At 46.5% G+C, this 15386-nt stretch overlaps 1 protein-coding gene across 1 annotated transcript in view; it reads left to right on the forward strand.

The window, feature by feature from the left end:
• The window catches only part of AOAH (acyloxyacyl hydrolase), a 213672-nt gene that overhangs the window by 65252 nt on the left and 133034 nt on the right, over window positions 1–15386 (forward strand). Inside the window, exons 6-8 of the mRNA XM_030204112.1 lie at window positions 3078–3148; window positions 14199–14259; window positions 15295–15365. Coding sequence (XP_030059972.1) covers window positions 3078–3148; window positions 14199–14259; window positions 15295–15365 — 203 coding nt within the window. The remainder of the gene's footprint in view (window positions 1–3077; window positions 3149–14198; window positions 14260–15294; window positions 15366–15386) is intronic.

Genomic DNA, 15386 nt, shown 5'->3' on the forward strand with positions numbered 1-15386 from the left:
TCATTATCACTCCCATTTCCCTGAGGGTTAAAGTGTGGCAGAATTAATATGAGGTTTCTTCCCTTGCGATGTAAGAATAGTAAACATTCTCCTTACACTAAGGGAAAAAACTCCTCCGCAATCTTGTAGCTGAGAAAACAAAAATAGAGTGGCCAGTATTGAGCAAATTAGGAGCCATTCCTATCTGAGTAAGTATGTTTATTCAGATTTAATACACTGCCCTTACAGCAAATTAAGGTGGTGTACAAATCTCTAATAAAACAGGATAACAGAAAACATGCTCCAGTTACAAAAGGAAAGAGAAAGGAAGTCAGTGCAGATAGCAGACAGGGCGTCGTCAGAAGCATTCTCAAACAGAAACAAAGAAAAATGTAACCAGATAAAATTCATATGGCCTTTCTAGTCTGCCCATGCATGCAGTCTACTCTCCATGTCACTCCATCAGAAATCCTATGTACTTGTCCCATGCTCTCTTGAATTCAGAAACTGTTTTCATCTCCACCACTTCCACCTGGAGGCCATTCCATAAATTCACCATCCTTTCCATGAAGAAGTATTTCCTCAGGTTACTTCTGAGTCTATCCCCTTTCACCTTCATCCTATGCCCCCTTGTTCTAGAGCTTCCTTTCAATTGAAAGAGACTCGCCTTCTGTGCATTTATGCTGCGTAGGTATTTAAATGTCTCTATCATATTTCCCCTCTCCCATCTTTCTTCCAAAGTACACATCCCAATTCTAATCAATATTGAGATCTTTAAGTCTGGCCCCATACACTTAATGATGAAAACTACTGACTATTTTAATAGCGGCCCTCTGGACCGACTCCATCCTGTTTATATCTTTTTGAAGGTGCAGTCTCCAGAATTGTACACAGTATTCTAAATGAGATTTCACCAGAGTCTTATGCAGGGACATTATCACCTCCTTTTCCTACTGGCCATTCCTCTTCCTATGCACCCAAGAATCCTTCTAGCTTTCTCCGTCACCTTTTCTACCTGTTTTGCTACCTTAAGATCATCACATATGATCACACCGAAGTCCCACTCCTCTTTTGTGCAAAAAAGTTCTTCACCCCCTAAACTGTACTGTTCCCTCAGGTTTTTGCAGCCCAAATACACGACCCTGCACAAAGTCATCAGACAACAAAGGTAGAAAAAATCATTTTGTTTTCATTATAGTGTTTGGAATATGTCCACTTTGAGAATCAGGTGCTCAACGTTAAAAGTTTATATTTATTTACTTATTTATGGCATTTTATCCCACATTAAACATGAATTAGATTGGAACCTGGGATCATTTAATTTTTTTTCCCTGGAAAGAGTAATGCATTGCCCCCCCCCCAGGCTCTCTCCCTGGCTATAGCCAGCTCTGCAGTTTTTTTTGGGGGGTGGGGGACGCAGAGGTAGACGGGGGGAGGGGAAGCAGAGGTGGACCGGGGAGAGAGCCTGGCTGCAGCAAACCTTACACCAGCTCCGAGCTGGCATTAGGGTTTGCAGATCATTGGGGAGGAATGGTGAGCCCTGTCCAGCATGCATTTGAATGCTGGTATTACCCCATTCCACCCAACAAGCAAACCTGCCAGCGACAGGGGGGCTGGGGGTCTGCTGGACTGCCGGTCCCCCCCGACGATCCCCCTCAGGTTCAGGGAGGGCTGGAGATCTCCATCCCCCCAAACCCCAAGCAAATGGTCCCTGGTGGTCCAGTGGGTGCCGACCCAACCCCCCCCCCCCCCCAGCGACAGGGTGGCTGGAGGTCCGCTGGACCGCCGGTCCCCCCCGATGATTCCCCCCCCCGGTTCAGGGAGGGCTGGAGGTCCGGTGGGTCTCCAGCCCTCCCAACCCCCCCCCCCCAGCATTGGCTAGGGTCCCTGGTGGTCAAGTGTCAATCCACCCCCTCCCTACCCCTCTACCCTCCTACCTTGTGGGTTGGAGAAGGGAAGTAGCCTGCCTCCCTCCTCTTCCTTCGACGCTGCAAAATGGCGGCGCCCAGCCCTGCCCAGTGCATCCTGGGATGCGCTGGGCAGGGCTGGGCGTCGCCATTTTGCATCATCAAAGGAAGAGGAGGGAGGCAGGCTACCTCCTTCCTCCAACCCAAGGTAGGGGGGTAGGGAGGGGGGCGGATTGACACTGGACCACCAGGGACCCTAGCCAATGCTGGGGGGGGGGCCTGGAGACCCACCAGATCTCCAGCCCTCCCTGAACCTGCGGGGGGGGGGATCATCGGGGGGGACCGGCGGTCCGGCTGACCTCCAGACCCCTGTCGCTGGGGGGGGGGGGGGGGTTGGTCATCATCCACTGGACCACCAGGGACCATTTGCTGGGGGGGTTGGGGGGCTGGAGACCACCGGATTTCCAGCCCTCCCTGAACCTGGGGGGGGGAGGATCATCGCGGGGACCGGAGGTCTGCCGGACCTCCAGCCCCAGTTGCTCAGGGCAGGGGTAGTCGGGGCCTGGTGGTCCCATGGACCTCCAGCCCCTGTGTTTGACAAGTTTGGGCTTTTGACAGCCCAGACCTGTCAAACAAGTGCAGGAGGATTGTGCTGAGCGCAAGCTCAGGCACAATTCGCTCGCACTTCTACCCCATGATCAGCGATAATTGCGTGCTTAAGTTTGCATGCAATTATCTCTGATCATTGGTGCGGTAAAGCCCCACGCTGTTCCAACGCTATTTTAGAGCGCTGTTTGGAACAGCGCAGGGCTTTTGATCATCTGTCTGTGAAGGAGTTTTATAAACAGCTTTGACCCAATTTAGAAAATGATCTCCAAACCAAATCACTCTAAACCTGTAAATAAATATAGCGAATTGTAAATTCTCCATGGAATTAATATGATGGATAATATTGATCAAATATCTATTGTTTTCTGCCCTATAACTGCTCATTTGATCTAGATAGATAATTTGCACAGTAAAATATGTATAATCTATATTATAAAAATGTTATCTGTATTTATAAGTGAAATGAGTAGATAATTTGCACTGTTTGATGGGTGTATTATCATTTTTGCTGCCTGTGCCTCCTAACTCTTCTTCAGATCTCCATTCTTTGTAAACTAAATCACCTTGTCTTTACTTTTCTAGAGAAAGCTCACAGCCTTTCCCAGTATTTGCTCACTCCCGTTTCTAGACAAGATATGTCAGAAGATTAAGCAGTATGTATATCGTTTATTATTTATTAGGAATTTGCTATATTGCCTTTTTCTGGTACTTAAAGCAGGTGTTAATGGGGAGGAATGGTTGTAATTTATTAACATTTATGTCAAACAGAATCATTAAAGGGTAATTTTATTGTTGCATATACAAGCATATTTTTCTGATTACAGGTTTTCTAAATTTCAACGGGAGTGCTTCTGTTTTCAAAATCACCCCAGCAAAGCAATTTAGATTCACACCTGCTCTTTGTCATGTGCAAATTTTATTTATTTATTTATTTATTTGCCTAGTTTTATTCCACCTAATCCTAGGCCTATTGCATGATAACATACACAATTAAGACATTAAAATTATAATTTACATGAATTATTTCAAAAATATGCATGTAAGTGTAAATCCCACCACTGGGAATCCCTGTGCTGATTGCTGGCCAAATTATGCTTTAAGGGGCTAATGTTTTGAAGGATTATTCATGCATAAGTAGCCTCTGGTAAGATATAAGTGCAGGGCTTTTTTGTGCCGGTACACACTGTACAGCATACCGGCACCTTGTTTTTACTTCCCATTTCCTCTCGGGCCAGACTGACCGTTCTGGCAACCAGGCAGTGCCCAAGGCAGTGGGTGGCTCAGTATTCCTCTCCCATGTGGTCCTTCTCTCCCCTCCATACTCCACGGGTCCAGGATGCCCCCTCTCTCTCTTGCTAACCAGGTGCAGTTCTGTAAGAAGAAGAAGCCAAGTCCGCACAGCAGGGGCGTAGCCAGACCTCGGCGGGAGGGTGGGGCCAGAACCCGAGGTGGGGGGCACTGCTTAGCCACTTCCCCCCGCCGCCAACCACCCCCCGCCACTTTCGACCGCTGTCACTGCAACCCCCCCCCCCGCCGCTACCGCAACCCCCCCCCCCCCCGCCGCCCTCCTGCCCCGCCGCCGCATCAGGTAGCTTGTTTGCTGGTAGGGGTCCCCAATCCCCGCCAGTCGAAGAGTCTTCTTCAGCGCCGGTCGACTCTGGCGCCTTCGTTGTGTGATCATCTGTTTCTGACGCCTTACGTCCTGCACAGGGCTACATGCACCTCTCTCCCTTCCAGCCTGCCCCCCTTGCAGGTCCATCAACTTCCTTCCTTTCCTCCAGCCCCCAGCCTCTCTCCTTTGTAGGTCCAACACCTCTCTTCCTTCCCTCCATCGTCCTCCCACTATTGCAGGTCCAGCACCTCTATCTCTTGCCTCCAGCCCCCCCCCCCCACCCAATAAGTCCAGCACCTCTGTCTTTTGCCTCCAGTCAGCTACTCCCCCCTTTTGCAGGTCCCGAACCTCTCTTCCTTCCCTCCCTCCAGCCAGCCAGCCACACACCCCCTTCCCCCCCCCCCCCCCCCCCACACACACACTAGGTCCAAAACCCTATTTCTTCCCTCCAGCCAGTTAGCCTTCTCCCCCCCTTGCGGGTCCTGAACCTCTCTCCATTCCCTTCCCTTCGGCCCCCAGCCCACCCCCAGGTGCAGCCACTGTCTCCCAGCCCGCCCCTCTCCTTGCAGGTACAGCCACTCACTCCCAGCCCGCCCCGCAGGTCAGCATTACTCTGCCCGTTTTCCTCCCTCATTCTCACTGCACTGCTTCTAGTTTAAATTAAGGGCACCAGCCATCAGCGATTCACAGACGGAGACCCATTCCAGGGCCTTCCCTCTGCCGCGATCCGCTCTCTCTGTCACAACTCCCTGTTTCCGAGAGGGTGGATCATTGCAGAGGGAAGGCTCCGGAGAGGTTCTCTGTGAATTGCTGCCGGCACCCTTAATTTAGACTAGGTGCTTTGAGGCACGGGTGAAGGAGGGAAAAGATGATTCACCTCGGCCACCACTCAGATCGTTGCAAAGGGAAACTAGACGCTTTGCGGTGGGGGTGAGGGAGGGAAAAGAAACTTCAACTTAGCCACCATGATGCCCGATTGCGATTGACTATTTTTAGGTGGGTCTTGTGTGGAAATGGGTGGGCCTGGGCCCACCCAGGCCCACCTGTGGCTTTGCCCCTGCCAGGGCGTAATCTGTGGGGGCCCATGCCCCCATGGTCCCATGTAGCTACGCCCCTGCCACACAGTGCACTTACTTGCCTGATACCCAATCTGCTGCACTGATGCCAGAACTCGTATATATCATGGCCCGCCCCCCTTCTGATTGCACTTTCTTCTTCCCCAAGGGTGGGCCTTGGCAAAAGGTCATTCCAGTGTCAGCGCAAAGGATCAGAATTGCACCAGAGAAGAGTGTTAGTGGGAGAAAGAGGGAGTGTCCCGATCCTGGACCTGGGGAGAGAGGGACTCAGCTTCTCCTGAGGAGAATCGCTGGACATGGATGGGAGGGGAGGGCAGGGGAGAGAGGAGATTTGCTTGAGATGGATGAGAGGGGAGGGCAGGGGAGAGAGGAGAATCACTGGACGTAGATGGGAAAGGGCAGGGGAGAGAGGAAAATCGCTGGACGTGGATGGAGTGGAGGGCAGAGGAGACAGGAGAATCGCTAGATGTGGATGGAGAGGAGACAAGGGGATAGAGGAGAATTCCTGGATATGGATGGATAGAGAGGAGGGCAGGGGAGAGAGGAGATTCGCTGGACATGGAAGGAGGGGAGGGCAGGGAAGAGAGGAGAATTGCTAGATATGGATGGATGGAGGGGAGGGCAGAGGAGAAAGGAGAACAGCTAGACATGGATGGAGGGGAGAGCAGCGGAGAGAGGAGAAATGCTGGAACTGGATGGAGGGGGAGGGGAGGAGAAATGCTGGACATGGATGGAGGAGAGGGAAGACAGAGGAAGGAGATGCACATGGATGGAGGGGAGAATGGAGAAATGCTGGACATGGATGGAGGTGAGGGACAAGAGAGCAAAGGAGATACACATGGATGGAGGGGAGGGGAAAGAGAAGAATTGCTGGACATGGATAGAGGGGAGGAAAAAGAGAAGAAGTAAGATGAACATAGATGGGAGGGGAGGAGAAAGAGGAGAAATGTTGGACAGGAATGGAGGGGAGGGAAGAGAGAGGAAGGAGATGCACATGGATGGAGGGCAGGTGAAAATTCTGGATATGGATTCAAGGGATGGGAGAGAGAAGAAATTCTGGACATAGATGGAGGAGAGGGGAAAGAAACGAAGAAGATGCACATGGATGTAGATGAGAGAAAGGGAAGAAAGGAGAAAAACTGCACATGGATGGAGAAAATAGGCAAAAGCTGGATCCACTCTATACCTCCTCCAGTGAAGTCTGCAGAGGACCCAGCTTTTACTTATGGATGTAGGGAAAGAAATGAAGAAGAAAGGAGGAAAGTAAAGAAATAACTGCTCATGAGCCTTTTAAAATTATAAAAGCAATATACAATAAAAACAAACATGCTGTCTTCACCGGCCCTTACAACTGTCATTCAGAAAAAAAAACCATCATCCTACCCATCAATGTTAATAGAATTTTAGAATCCTCAATATAATAGAACCACTAACTAACCAATTCCCAAAAGACTATGACAATCAACATCTCTTTTAATATCTACCATCACCAAAAAAACATCTGGGATTTCACTCAACCCCTCCCCACACTTACAGGAAACAGGCAAGTTTTCAAGGCTTTCCACAATTTCACCTTCTGTCCTATCTCACATAACTCTAATGGCAGTTTATTCCACAGCAGAGGACTTGCAACTGAGAAAGCCCCAAATAAGTCACACCGAAGGATATTCAATCATTCTGACTTCAAAGGTCTTACGTTCTTGTATGGTTTTAAAGTTACCTTTCAGGATTCTCCTACCCACCCCCATCCTCCCACCCTGTCAGACTGTCATAGTAATGCTTGAATGTTTTCACTTATATACACTGTCAGCTAGGACATTTGCTTATTTCCAATCTGACAAAGAAGGGCAACCTTTGAAAGCTAATTAAGAAATGTATTAAGTTATGTCCAATAAAAAAGGTATCATCTTATTTTCTTTTCCATGTTTTATTTTGTTTGATTTCTGTTGATAACCTTAAAAGTGGACTAACACGGCTACCACACTCCTCTAGAAAAGAGTGGTGAAATGCTATTTTTAAAACTTTTTTTTGGCACTTTGGAAAAGTACCTCTGACCAATACTGCAGTACAAATATGGCCAAACGGTCGTCCATTTGTGCAGCTCAGGAACACTGCTGAACTTGGATTAGATAGAATACAGAACATTTAGCAAGTCAATGCTCATTAAAAACGAAGTGCAAACAGCAATAATTCAACTGCAAATGAATCAGCTCATTTTATGCAAAATGCTCAAATCAGTGCATGAAGTGGAAATGAAATATATAACACACAGGATGTAATAAAAGATCCTTATGCTTCATTGACTTTGTTGAAGCACATTATTCCGGATTTCTTCATAGGAAAACATTAAAGATCAATTAATGCTTAAATATTTTTAAAAAGAGCAGGCAGATGATAAAAGTCAGAAGGTGTAGAAGTGGTTTATTTTTAGTGCCTTTTTATTAATACCCTTATGTGTATAACTTATTAATATAAAAAATGTCTCCTTCTACCTCTGGCAGTTTTTCACTTTTTCTAGTCTGTGGCTTAATTCTTTAAAAAAAAGGTTTTCACACAGTTCTTACCCAGTTCTTTTACAAAGCCACACTAGTGGCTGCCGGTAAGGTTTGAATGGGCTATGTTGGCATTGCCATGCAGCTTTGTAAAAGGGGGGGGGGGGGGGGGGGGTTAATGTTTTTCATTTGAAATATTCTTAATTGCCATTTTATGCCCTGTAATCACCTCAGTATAATCAGCTCACTTTGACCTATTGAGGATAAACAATATATCAAATGTTAAAAAAACATAAACATAATCTTTTGTTAAGTGAACGAAGAATTCTTCCAAGGCAGACCTTTCCATAAGGTCATATTCTTAGCTAGACGCAAACACAGCAGTGTAATTGATCAGCGTTTTCACACTTTTCTCACTGTTGGGTTAATTCTGTAAAGTACACGCTAACAGTTATGAGCCAGTTAAATGCATAAATATTTAGAATACTAGCAAATATGCGCGTATGTGTGCACATACACTCATACAGGCCAGTTATGCACCACTGTTCTCTCTAAGCTGAGTGGGAGTCCTCCAGCTGTATTGCTGCCAGTAGGGGGCGGTGCTTCAATATTGTGTATTCAATCACCAGGGACAGGCAGGTTTCCTGGAATCCTGATGAGCTTGCCTGTCCAGGGCCAACAAGAGGGGAGGGGGCAGGGGGGGCAAGGTTCCCCGGGCCCAGCTTCCGGGGGGGGGGGGGGGGGGGGGGGTCCAACGATTTGGTCTGGCTCTCTCTCCTGCTCCTGTGTATCAGGACCTGGGTGATTGTGGTTAACACAATAACCCAGGGCCTGGCACACAGGAGCAGGAGAGTGACAGACTGAGGGAGGAGCAGATGCAGGAAGTTAAGGGGACACGGAGCGACAGCTGCCCAATTGGGGGGGGGGAGCAGGGGGCTGTGGTGGCCCTGCCCTTGCTCTGTCACTCGGCGGCCTTGTGCCTGTCCTTCACTACTGAAAATGTGATAGTGAATCAGCACCCCCACCCCCCCATTGGCAGGACTGTAGGTGGAGGATGCCTATTCATTTTAGAGGGGACAGTGATGTGCTATTCTGTAACTATACACATAACTCCAATAGCTTGCAGTTTGCAGGTGAGTATACACTGGGCGGAGTCTGTTGCAGAGTAGGGGCAGGGACAAAAAGTTATGTGTGTAACTTATAGAATACTGTCAGTTACACCTGTATCTCTGGAACATAGGTGCAAACATTTATGCTAACTCTATGGCTGGGATAAGTTCTTATACCTAAGCACACATGCAGGCACAATGGGGCCGATATTCAGACCTGTGGGAGGCAGCTGGGCTAAATCCTGCGGTCAGCAGTGAACCTGGATATTCAACGCTGGGCTGTTTCTGGTGACTGACCTTGAATATCTGTTTTATTTTTGGCCGCTATAAACTTGGCTGGTTAAGTCAATATTCAGTGCTGGCTAGCTAAGTTCATAGTGGCCAAAGATAGGCCTGCTTTTTATGCAGCTCCATTTGGCCACAAAACTTAGCTAGCCAGCTTTTGAATATTCGCAGCTAATCAGCTATATCGCACAATATAGCCGGTTAGCCGCTGTGCGCTGACTGCGAATATTCAGCGGGAGATAGCCGGCTGTCCCCCGCTGAATATTCACAGATAGCCAGTTAAGGGCTATTTAACCAACCAGGAGCTGTTCCTGGCTGGTTAAATAGCGCTGAATATTGGCTGGACTGTTCATAGAATTACCCCCTATGGATGCAGTTCTGTAAAGGGCACTAAAAGTTAGTGCCAAAAATCTAAGCGCTAAGCTAGTATTCAGTAACGGCAAATTTGCCATAAACTGGCAGTTGTGCACTGACATGTAAGCGCACTAACGCCATGTCAATAGCAGGCATGAATGCATGTGCCTAAATGTGGCATCCTGCACATGCAACTGACAGTATTCTATAAGTTGCACTTATAACTTGGGGATGCACCTATAGCCTGCCCATGTGAAAGACCCTTCACAGTTATGCACTAGAACATTTAGGGAGCAGTGGTTATCTCTGGGTTTGGCTCCTTTTGTGGATGACCACTGGAACTTCCCTACTTCTTTTTTTTTTATTCATAGGGAATGTGTCTTTTTTTTTTAATATTTATAAAGTACACCCATACATGCCAGTCCCGCCCCTGCTCTGCCTGCTTCCTGTTCCTGGGAATGCTTATGGGTATATCACGTAAAAGTAGGCTCTGTGTGCCCCTGATCGATTTTGTGAGAGCCCCCGTATGCATGTAAAGCAGTGTTCTCTACACACACTTGCTCTTTATAAAAGTACTGTTTCTTTTCATCTTTGAGAACTGCATTTTATATCTTCCCTATGCATTGTCAACATGTGTAATACTGTGAGGAGATTCAAATCTGAATCATTGAGACCCGTGTTTACTGAAGTGTGCTAAAAGTTTGCACCTAACATGTTAGCAGCAAAATTTAAGGTGCATCAGGTGTAGACCCTCTGCGGCAGCTGTCGGGGTGGGGGGAGGGGGTTGTGGACTTTTGGGAGGGCTGTTATGCAGTTAATACAGAGCCAAGTTCAGAAATGTGCAGAAAATATGGGATGCGGTTTGCTACACCTCTTGAGGTGGCGTTAACTGCTCTGTGTTACCTGTTGCATTAACGATTAACATGCAGCAATGACTGACCACTGCCTTGACTGGGAAGTGCTGTCCTCCCCCATTTCATGCTTGTTAATGGAGATCTCTGCATTAGCTGTTTAACACAGCTTAACTCATGGTTTTGTTTTCACCCTGGAAACTTACCTACTGAGTCAGAGGTGGAGTAAAGTTAGCTCACATTTTTACGCCTCATATTGATCTGTGGTTCTTTACGCGCCTGGTCCTAGACATGCTACATGCAGAGATCCTGCGGTCGAATATTCAATACCGGGCTGTTTCCAGTGACCTAAATTGAATATCTGGGTATTTTTTGGCTGGTTTAAATTTAACCGGCCAATCCTATATTCAGCGCTGGTAGGTTCAGCACTGGGATTGGCTGAGAGAGACCTGGAGGGAGGGACGTCCAAAAAGTTTTGATTTGGACATCCTCGCACGTTCCGATCCTGTGTGTGTGTTTGGGGGAGGCGCAAGCTGAAAACATTGCAGGTAGGAAAAACACGTCCAAGAAGGACGCCCATCACAAAAGCTGCAGGAAGACGTCCAGCTGTGTTAGAGGTCCCTAATGAGCACTTGGATGTTTTTTTTCTTCACAGAAGACGTCCTTCCTAATTGCCTGATGTAAGCCTGCCTTTAACATGCAAAGCAGTAAACAATGGAAATGTTACACAAGGGAAGAGCAGTAGCACTTAAATTAACTGGGGCTCTTTTCAGCACTGTTTCTCTTCTGAGGTTCAGGCTGCTGACAAGTTTCCTGCTCGTCAGGGACGTCCTTTTTTTGTTGTTGTTTTTTGAGTGAAGGACGTCCATAAAGGACGTCCTTGGCATGCGCAGAGCAGCCGGCATAATGCTTGGCTGCTCTGCGCATGCTCCACCGGCCAACTGGCCGACTGTTTACCGATGGAATAGAGAATGCAAATGAGCAGCTCATTTGCATTCCTTTTCCTTGATGCATGCCCGTTCCTTACCGATTCGCTAAGGGAATCGGTAAGGGAAGTGCTTTAACGATTTTTAGTGCATCTTCCCCTAGGTAAGGCAACTATACAAAACATCTTATCCCATTGACTTTAATGGAAATAAACAATTAAATGGAGTGGTGGAAATGAAAACGGTAACGGAATTCAAACATGCGTGGGATAAACAAAAATGAATCCTGTTCAGAAGGAATGGATCCTCAGGAGCTTAGCCGAGATTGGGTGGCGGAGCCGGTGGTGGGAGACGGGGATAGTGCTGAGCAGACTTATACGGTCTGTGCCAGAGCCGGTGGTTGGGAGGCGGGGATAGTGCTGGGCAGACTTATACGGTCTGTGCCAGAGCCGGTGGTGGGAGGCGGGGCTGGTGGTTGGGAGGCGGGGATAGTGCTGGTGGGTGGGAGGCGGGGCTGGTGGTTGGGCAGTGGGGATAGTGCTGGGCAGACTTATACGGTCTGTGCCCTGAAGAGGACAGGTACAAATCTCAAAGTAGGGTATACACAAAAAGTAGCACATATGAGTTTATCTTTTTGGGCAGACTGGATGGACAGTACAGGTCTTTTTCTGCCGTCATCTACTATGTTACTATATATAGAGGAGTGGCCTAATGGTTAGTGCAGCAGACTGATCCCAGCATACTGAGTTCAATTCCCACTGCACCTCCTTGTGACCCTGGGCAAGCCACTTAACCCTCCATTGTCTCGAGTACAAAAACCAAGAGTGTGAGCCCTCTAGGAACAGAGATTGTGCCTGCTTAAAAATGAATTGGAAGCCACATTGAACCTGAAATCTGTTTGGGATAATACAGAATACAAATGTCATAATAAATAAAAATTAACAAAAACCAAACTGAACATATCTGTAGTATGCTGTGCAATAGCCTGGTATACTTCCTGTATTTAAAGGCTGTATTGCACAGCACATAAATATGTGCTTTAGACCAATGATCTAATGTTAGGACATAAACAGGAGAATTCTATAAATGGTGCTTAAAACTGTGCATGCAAATTAATTGAGTAATAAGCCTATTAGCACCAATAATTGGGCACTAACAATCAATTATTGGCATTAATTGGCAACGGTTTGGATTTACACGTGCAAATCCTTTAGTGTGCAACTGAAAAGGGGGCGTGGCCCTGGAAGGGCATGGGCAGGTTGGGGTGTTCACTAAAGATGTGCGCACTATTATAGAATTTGGGGGACCTGCAGCTAATTTAGGCGTAGGGATTTACATCAGGGTTCAGTTGGTGTAAATCTTCGTGCCTAAAAGTTGGGCGTGGCTCCCAGCGCTACACACTGTTCTATAATCAATGTCCAACTCAAAAATGCCACTTATAGAATACTGCTCAGCACAATTTTTTTTGGCACCCAAATTTGAGCACTATTGAATTTAGGGACCCTTTTACTAAGCTGTGGTAAAAAGTGGCCTGCAATAGTGTGGATACGTGAAATTGGCACATGCTGGGCTATTTTTTACCGCCGCTGGGATAAAAGGCATTTTTCTAAGGGGACAGCAAATGGCCGTGTGGTAAAATTAAAAGTAGCACACGGCTGTTTACTGCCTGAGCCCTTACTGCCACCTGTTGACCTAGCGGTAAGGACTCGTGCTACTCGTGTGATAATCATGCAAAGAGCGCCAATGTGGTCACACTGCCGATTACTGCTGGGAATATCCCCCACAGTAGAAGATAGAAAATTGTTTTCTACCATGCGAAAGAGCAAACGCCAAATTCGGAACTACCACCGGGCGCATGCTACCCTAGCCGTAGTGCCGATATGGTACTTGCTACCCATACGTTAGCCCTACCGCTTCATAGTGAAAGGGTCCCTTAGTCCAAAAGGATCAAACCATGCTTGGATTATTTACAGCAGCTGTCTGATACACTAATAATCCTTCACCACTCATCAAATAGTGAAACTAGCTTGGTTTGCTCCCACTGTCATGTGTGCATATTTGTATTATACCGACAGTCTATAGCTAATGTAAGATTTTTCCTGCTTGGTCCTGTAACCTTTACACTCATAATTTAAATGTTGCACATGACTTCTTCTCTCTTTGCTCATACCTCAGACAGGTGTAACCTTTGAACCGATTGGTCAATTCCAGAATCCCAAGTCCCATAGGTAGCCCTCTGCAACCCTCCCCTTACTGGGGAATCTCCATCTTGGCTCAGTTCTTAAGGAAAGATCACAAGCAAGGAGGTTTGACGAACAGGAGACTGTGGAGCATGCTTGGCCCACTATCTGGCCTGAAGCCCCCCCCCCCCTTTTTGTTGCCCTATCAATTGCATTGTTTTGGGTGTACCAGATGGCAGTGGCTGTACTGGGGAGAATTAAAATCTTCTTGGGTGGACTGGCTTCAGCTTTGTGACATCACGCTGTCTTCTGTTCATCAAACCTCCTTGATCACAAGAGCATTCTCTTCCCCTCACTATCCCTACCCCCTGGAAAATTATTATCTTTTCACCAGGCCTACATCCAACAGTCCAATATTCATCACCTCTGAATAAACCTGCATTCACGCCCATGGAGATAGTGTAGTTATCAGAAAAAAATAATCAGACTCTATCTGCTATGCTCTCATTTCAACATTGTATGCAGTTAAGTGGTACATTACTTGTATTAAACAGTTGGAAACTAAGAGATCAAGTTTCTTCTGTGAATGTTGGACTGGATGTATTTAACTGTTAAATATTGCATTGGGAAATGCAGTATGGGAACGATGAAAGGCTACTCCTAATTTTTGTTAGTTCAAATGCAAACTTATTTGTAAGATCAGTAATATTATTATCTGCACTGTGAGATATTTGTACAGGAAATGAAAACTCTGTGCTGAAAATTTATGTACCGATTATTGAACTGTGTTCAATGTTTTATTTTGTGTGAATCCCTAGCACAATAGATTATAAGGTGCCTCTTAAAGACTTTGATCAAGATAACTTCAGTGATTTATCAGTAAGTAAATCCATTTTATTTTGTGGTATCCATGGGACACATTTGCTGTAAAAACATTGTACAGTAATTTGTTTTTGGTAGGGATTAGAATTTGTATGCTCAACCCAGTCTTTGGGTCCCAGAAATAGGAAATTACATCATGTTCTGATGTAACTTCCTGTTTCTGGGACCAGCAGAGCCAATGGCAACACACACAGGCCAATGTCCCTGCGCCTGCTTTCTGTTTGCTATTGTTGCCATTGCTGTTGTGCAGACTGGGAAAAGCAGCAGGCTCAGCAACCAAGTGACTGAAGAAGAGGAAGAGGAAAGGGAGACAGATGGGGCAATACAGGATGGTGCTAGTGGGGAGGGGAGGAGAGATGATGGGCAATGCTGGATGGTTGGGGAGTAGAGAAGAGAGAAAAAAGGGTGTTGTAGACCCAGGATCATTAATTACATTAAATTATTAACACACGTTAAAATTGTAACATGTCAATCACATTATTAACATGTTAAATGTGCAGCCCAAATTTTAACCATGCATTGTTCACTTGTGTAAATCCCATAGAATACATAGTCTGAAATTCTTAGTCTGTGGTGCGTGCACAGGATTGCTGTGTTTGACACATTATATTGTTTAAGATTATCCCTTAATGCAGGAATTAAAATTAGGAGAAACCAAAGGAACTCTGGCCCTTAATGTTCTGCTTTGGGGGGAGGGGGGAGCAACAGTTTCATTCTGTGGGGAATGAGTCTGTGGGCCAAAAGAAAAGGATGAGACTCCTGCCTTACAGACTGTTGCATATGATGGGGGTGGTGAGCTCCTTTTTGAAGAATCAGATGCATGTAGATCACAGAGATAGACTGTTCTGCCATTAGCTTATAGGGGATCTGAGAAATTGTCTGACAAACTTGGATTTTCTTTGCCATTGGAGCACATTCAGAGATTCCTTAGAGAGCTGGGAATACACTTAACAATGCTAAGCTCCTGTGTGTTTACAACTGATAAGATATAAAAATAGCTGTGTCCTGACCTGTGCTTGTCTTGGCTTTCAGTATTTCAGAGGATATGACTGGAGAGGAAAAGACTGCAATGACTTGAATGATACTGTATACCCTGGAAGGAGGTAATTGTACTGTACCCTGTA

The sequence above is a fragment of the Microcaecilia unicolor genome, chromosome 1, assembly GCF_901765095.1.
Source record: "Microcaecilia unicolor chromosome 1, aMicUni1.1, whole genome shotgun sequence".
NCBI classification, from domain to species: Eukaryota; Metazoa; Chordata; class Amphibia; order Gymnophiona; family Siphonopidae; genus Microcaecilia; species Microcaecilia unicolor.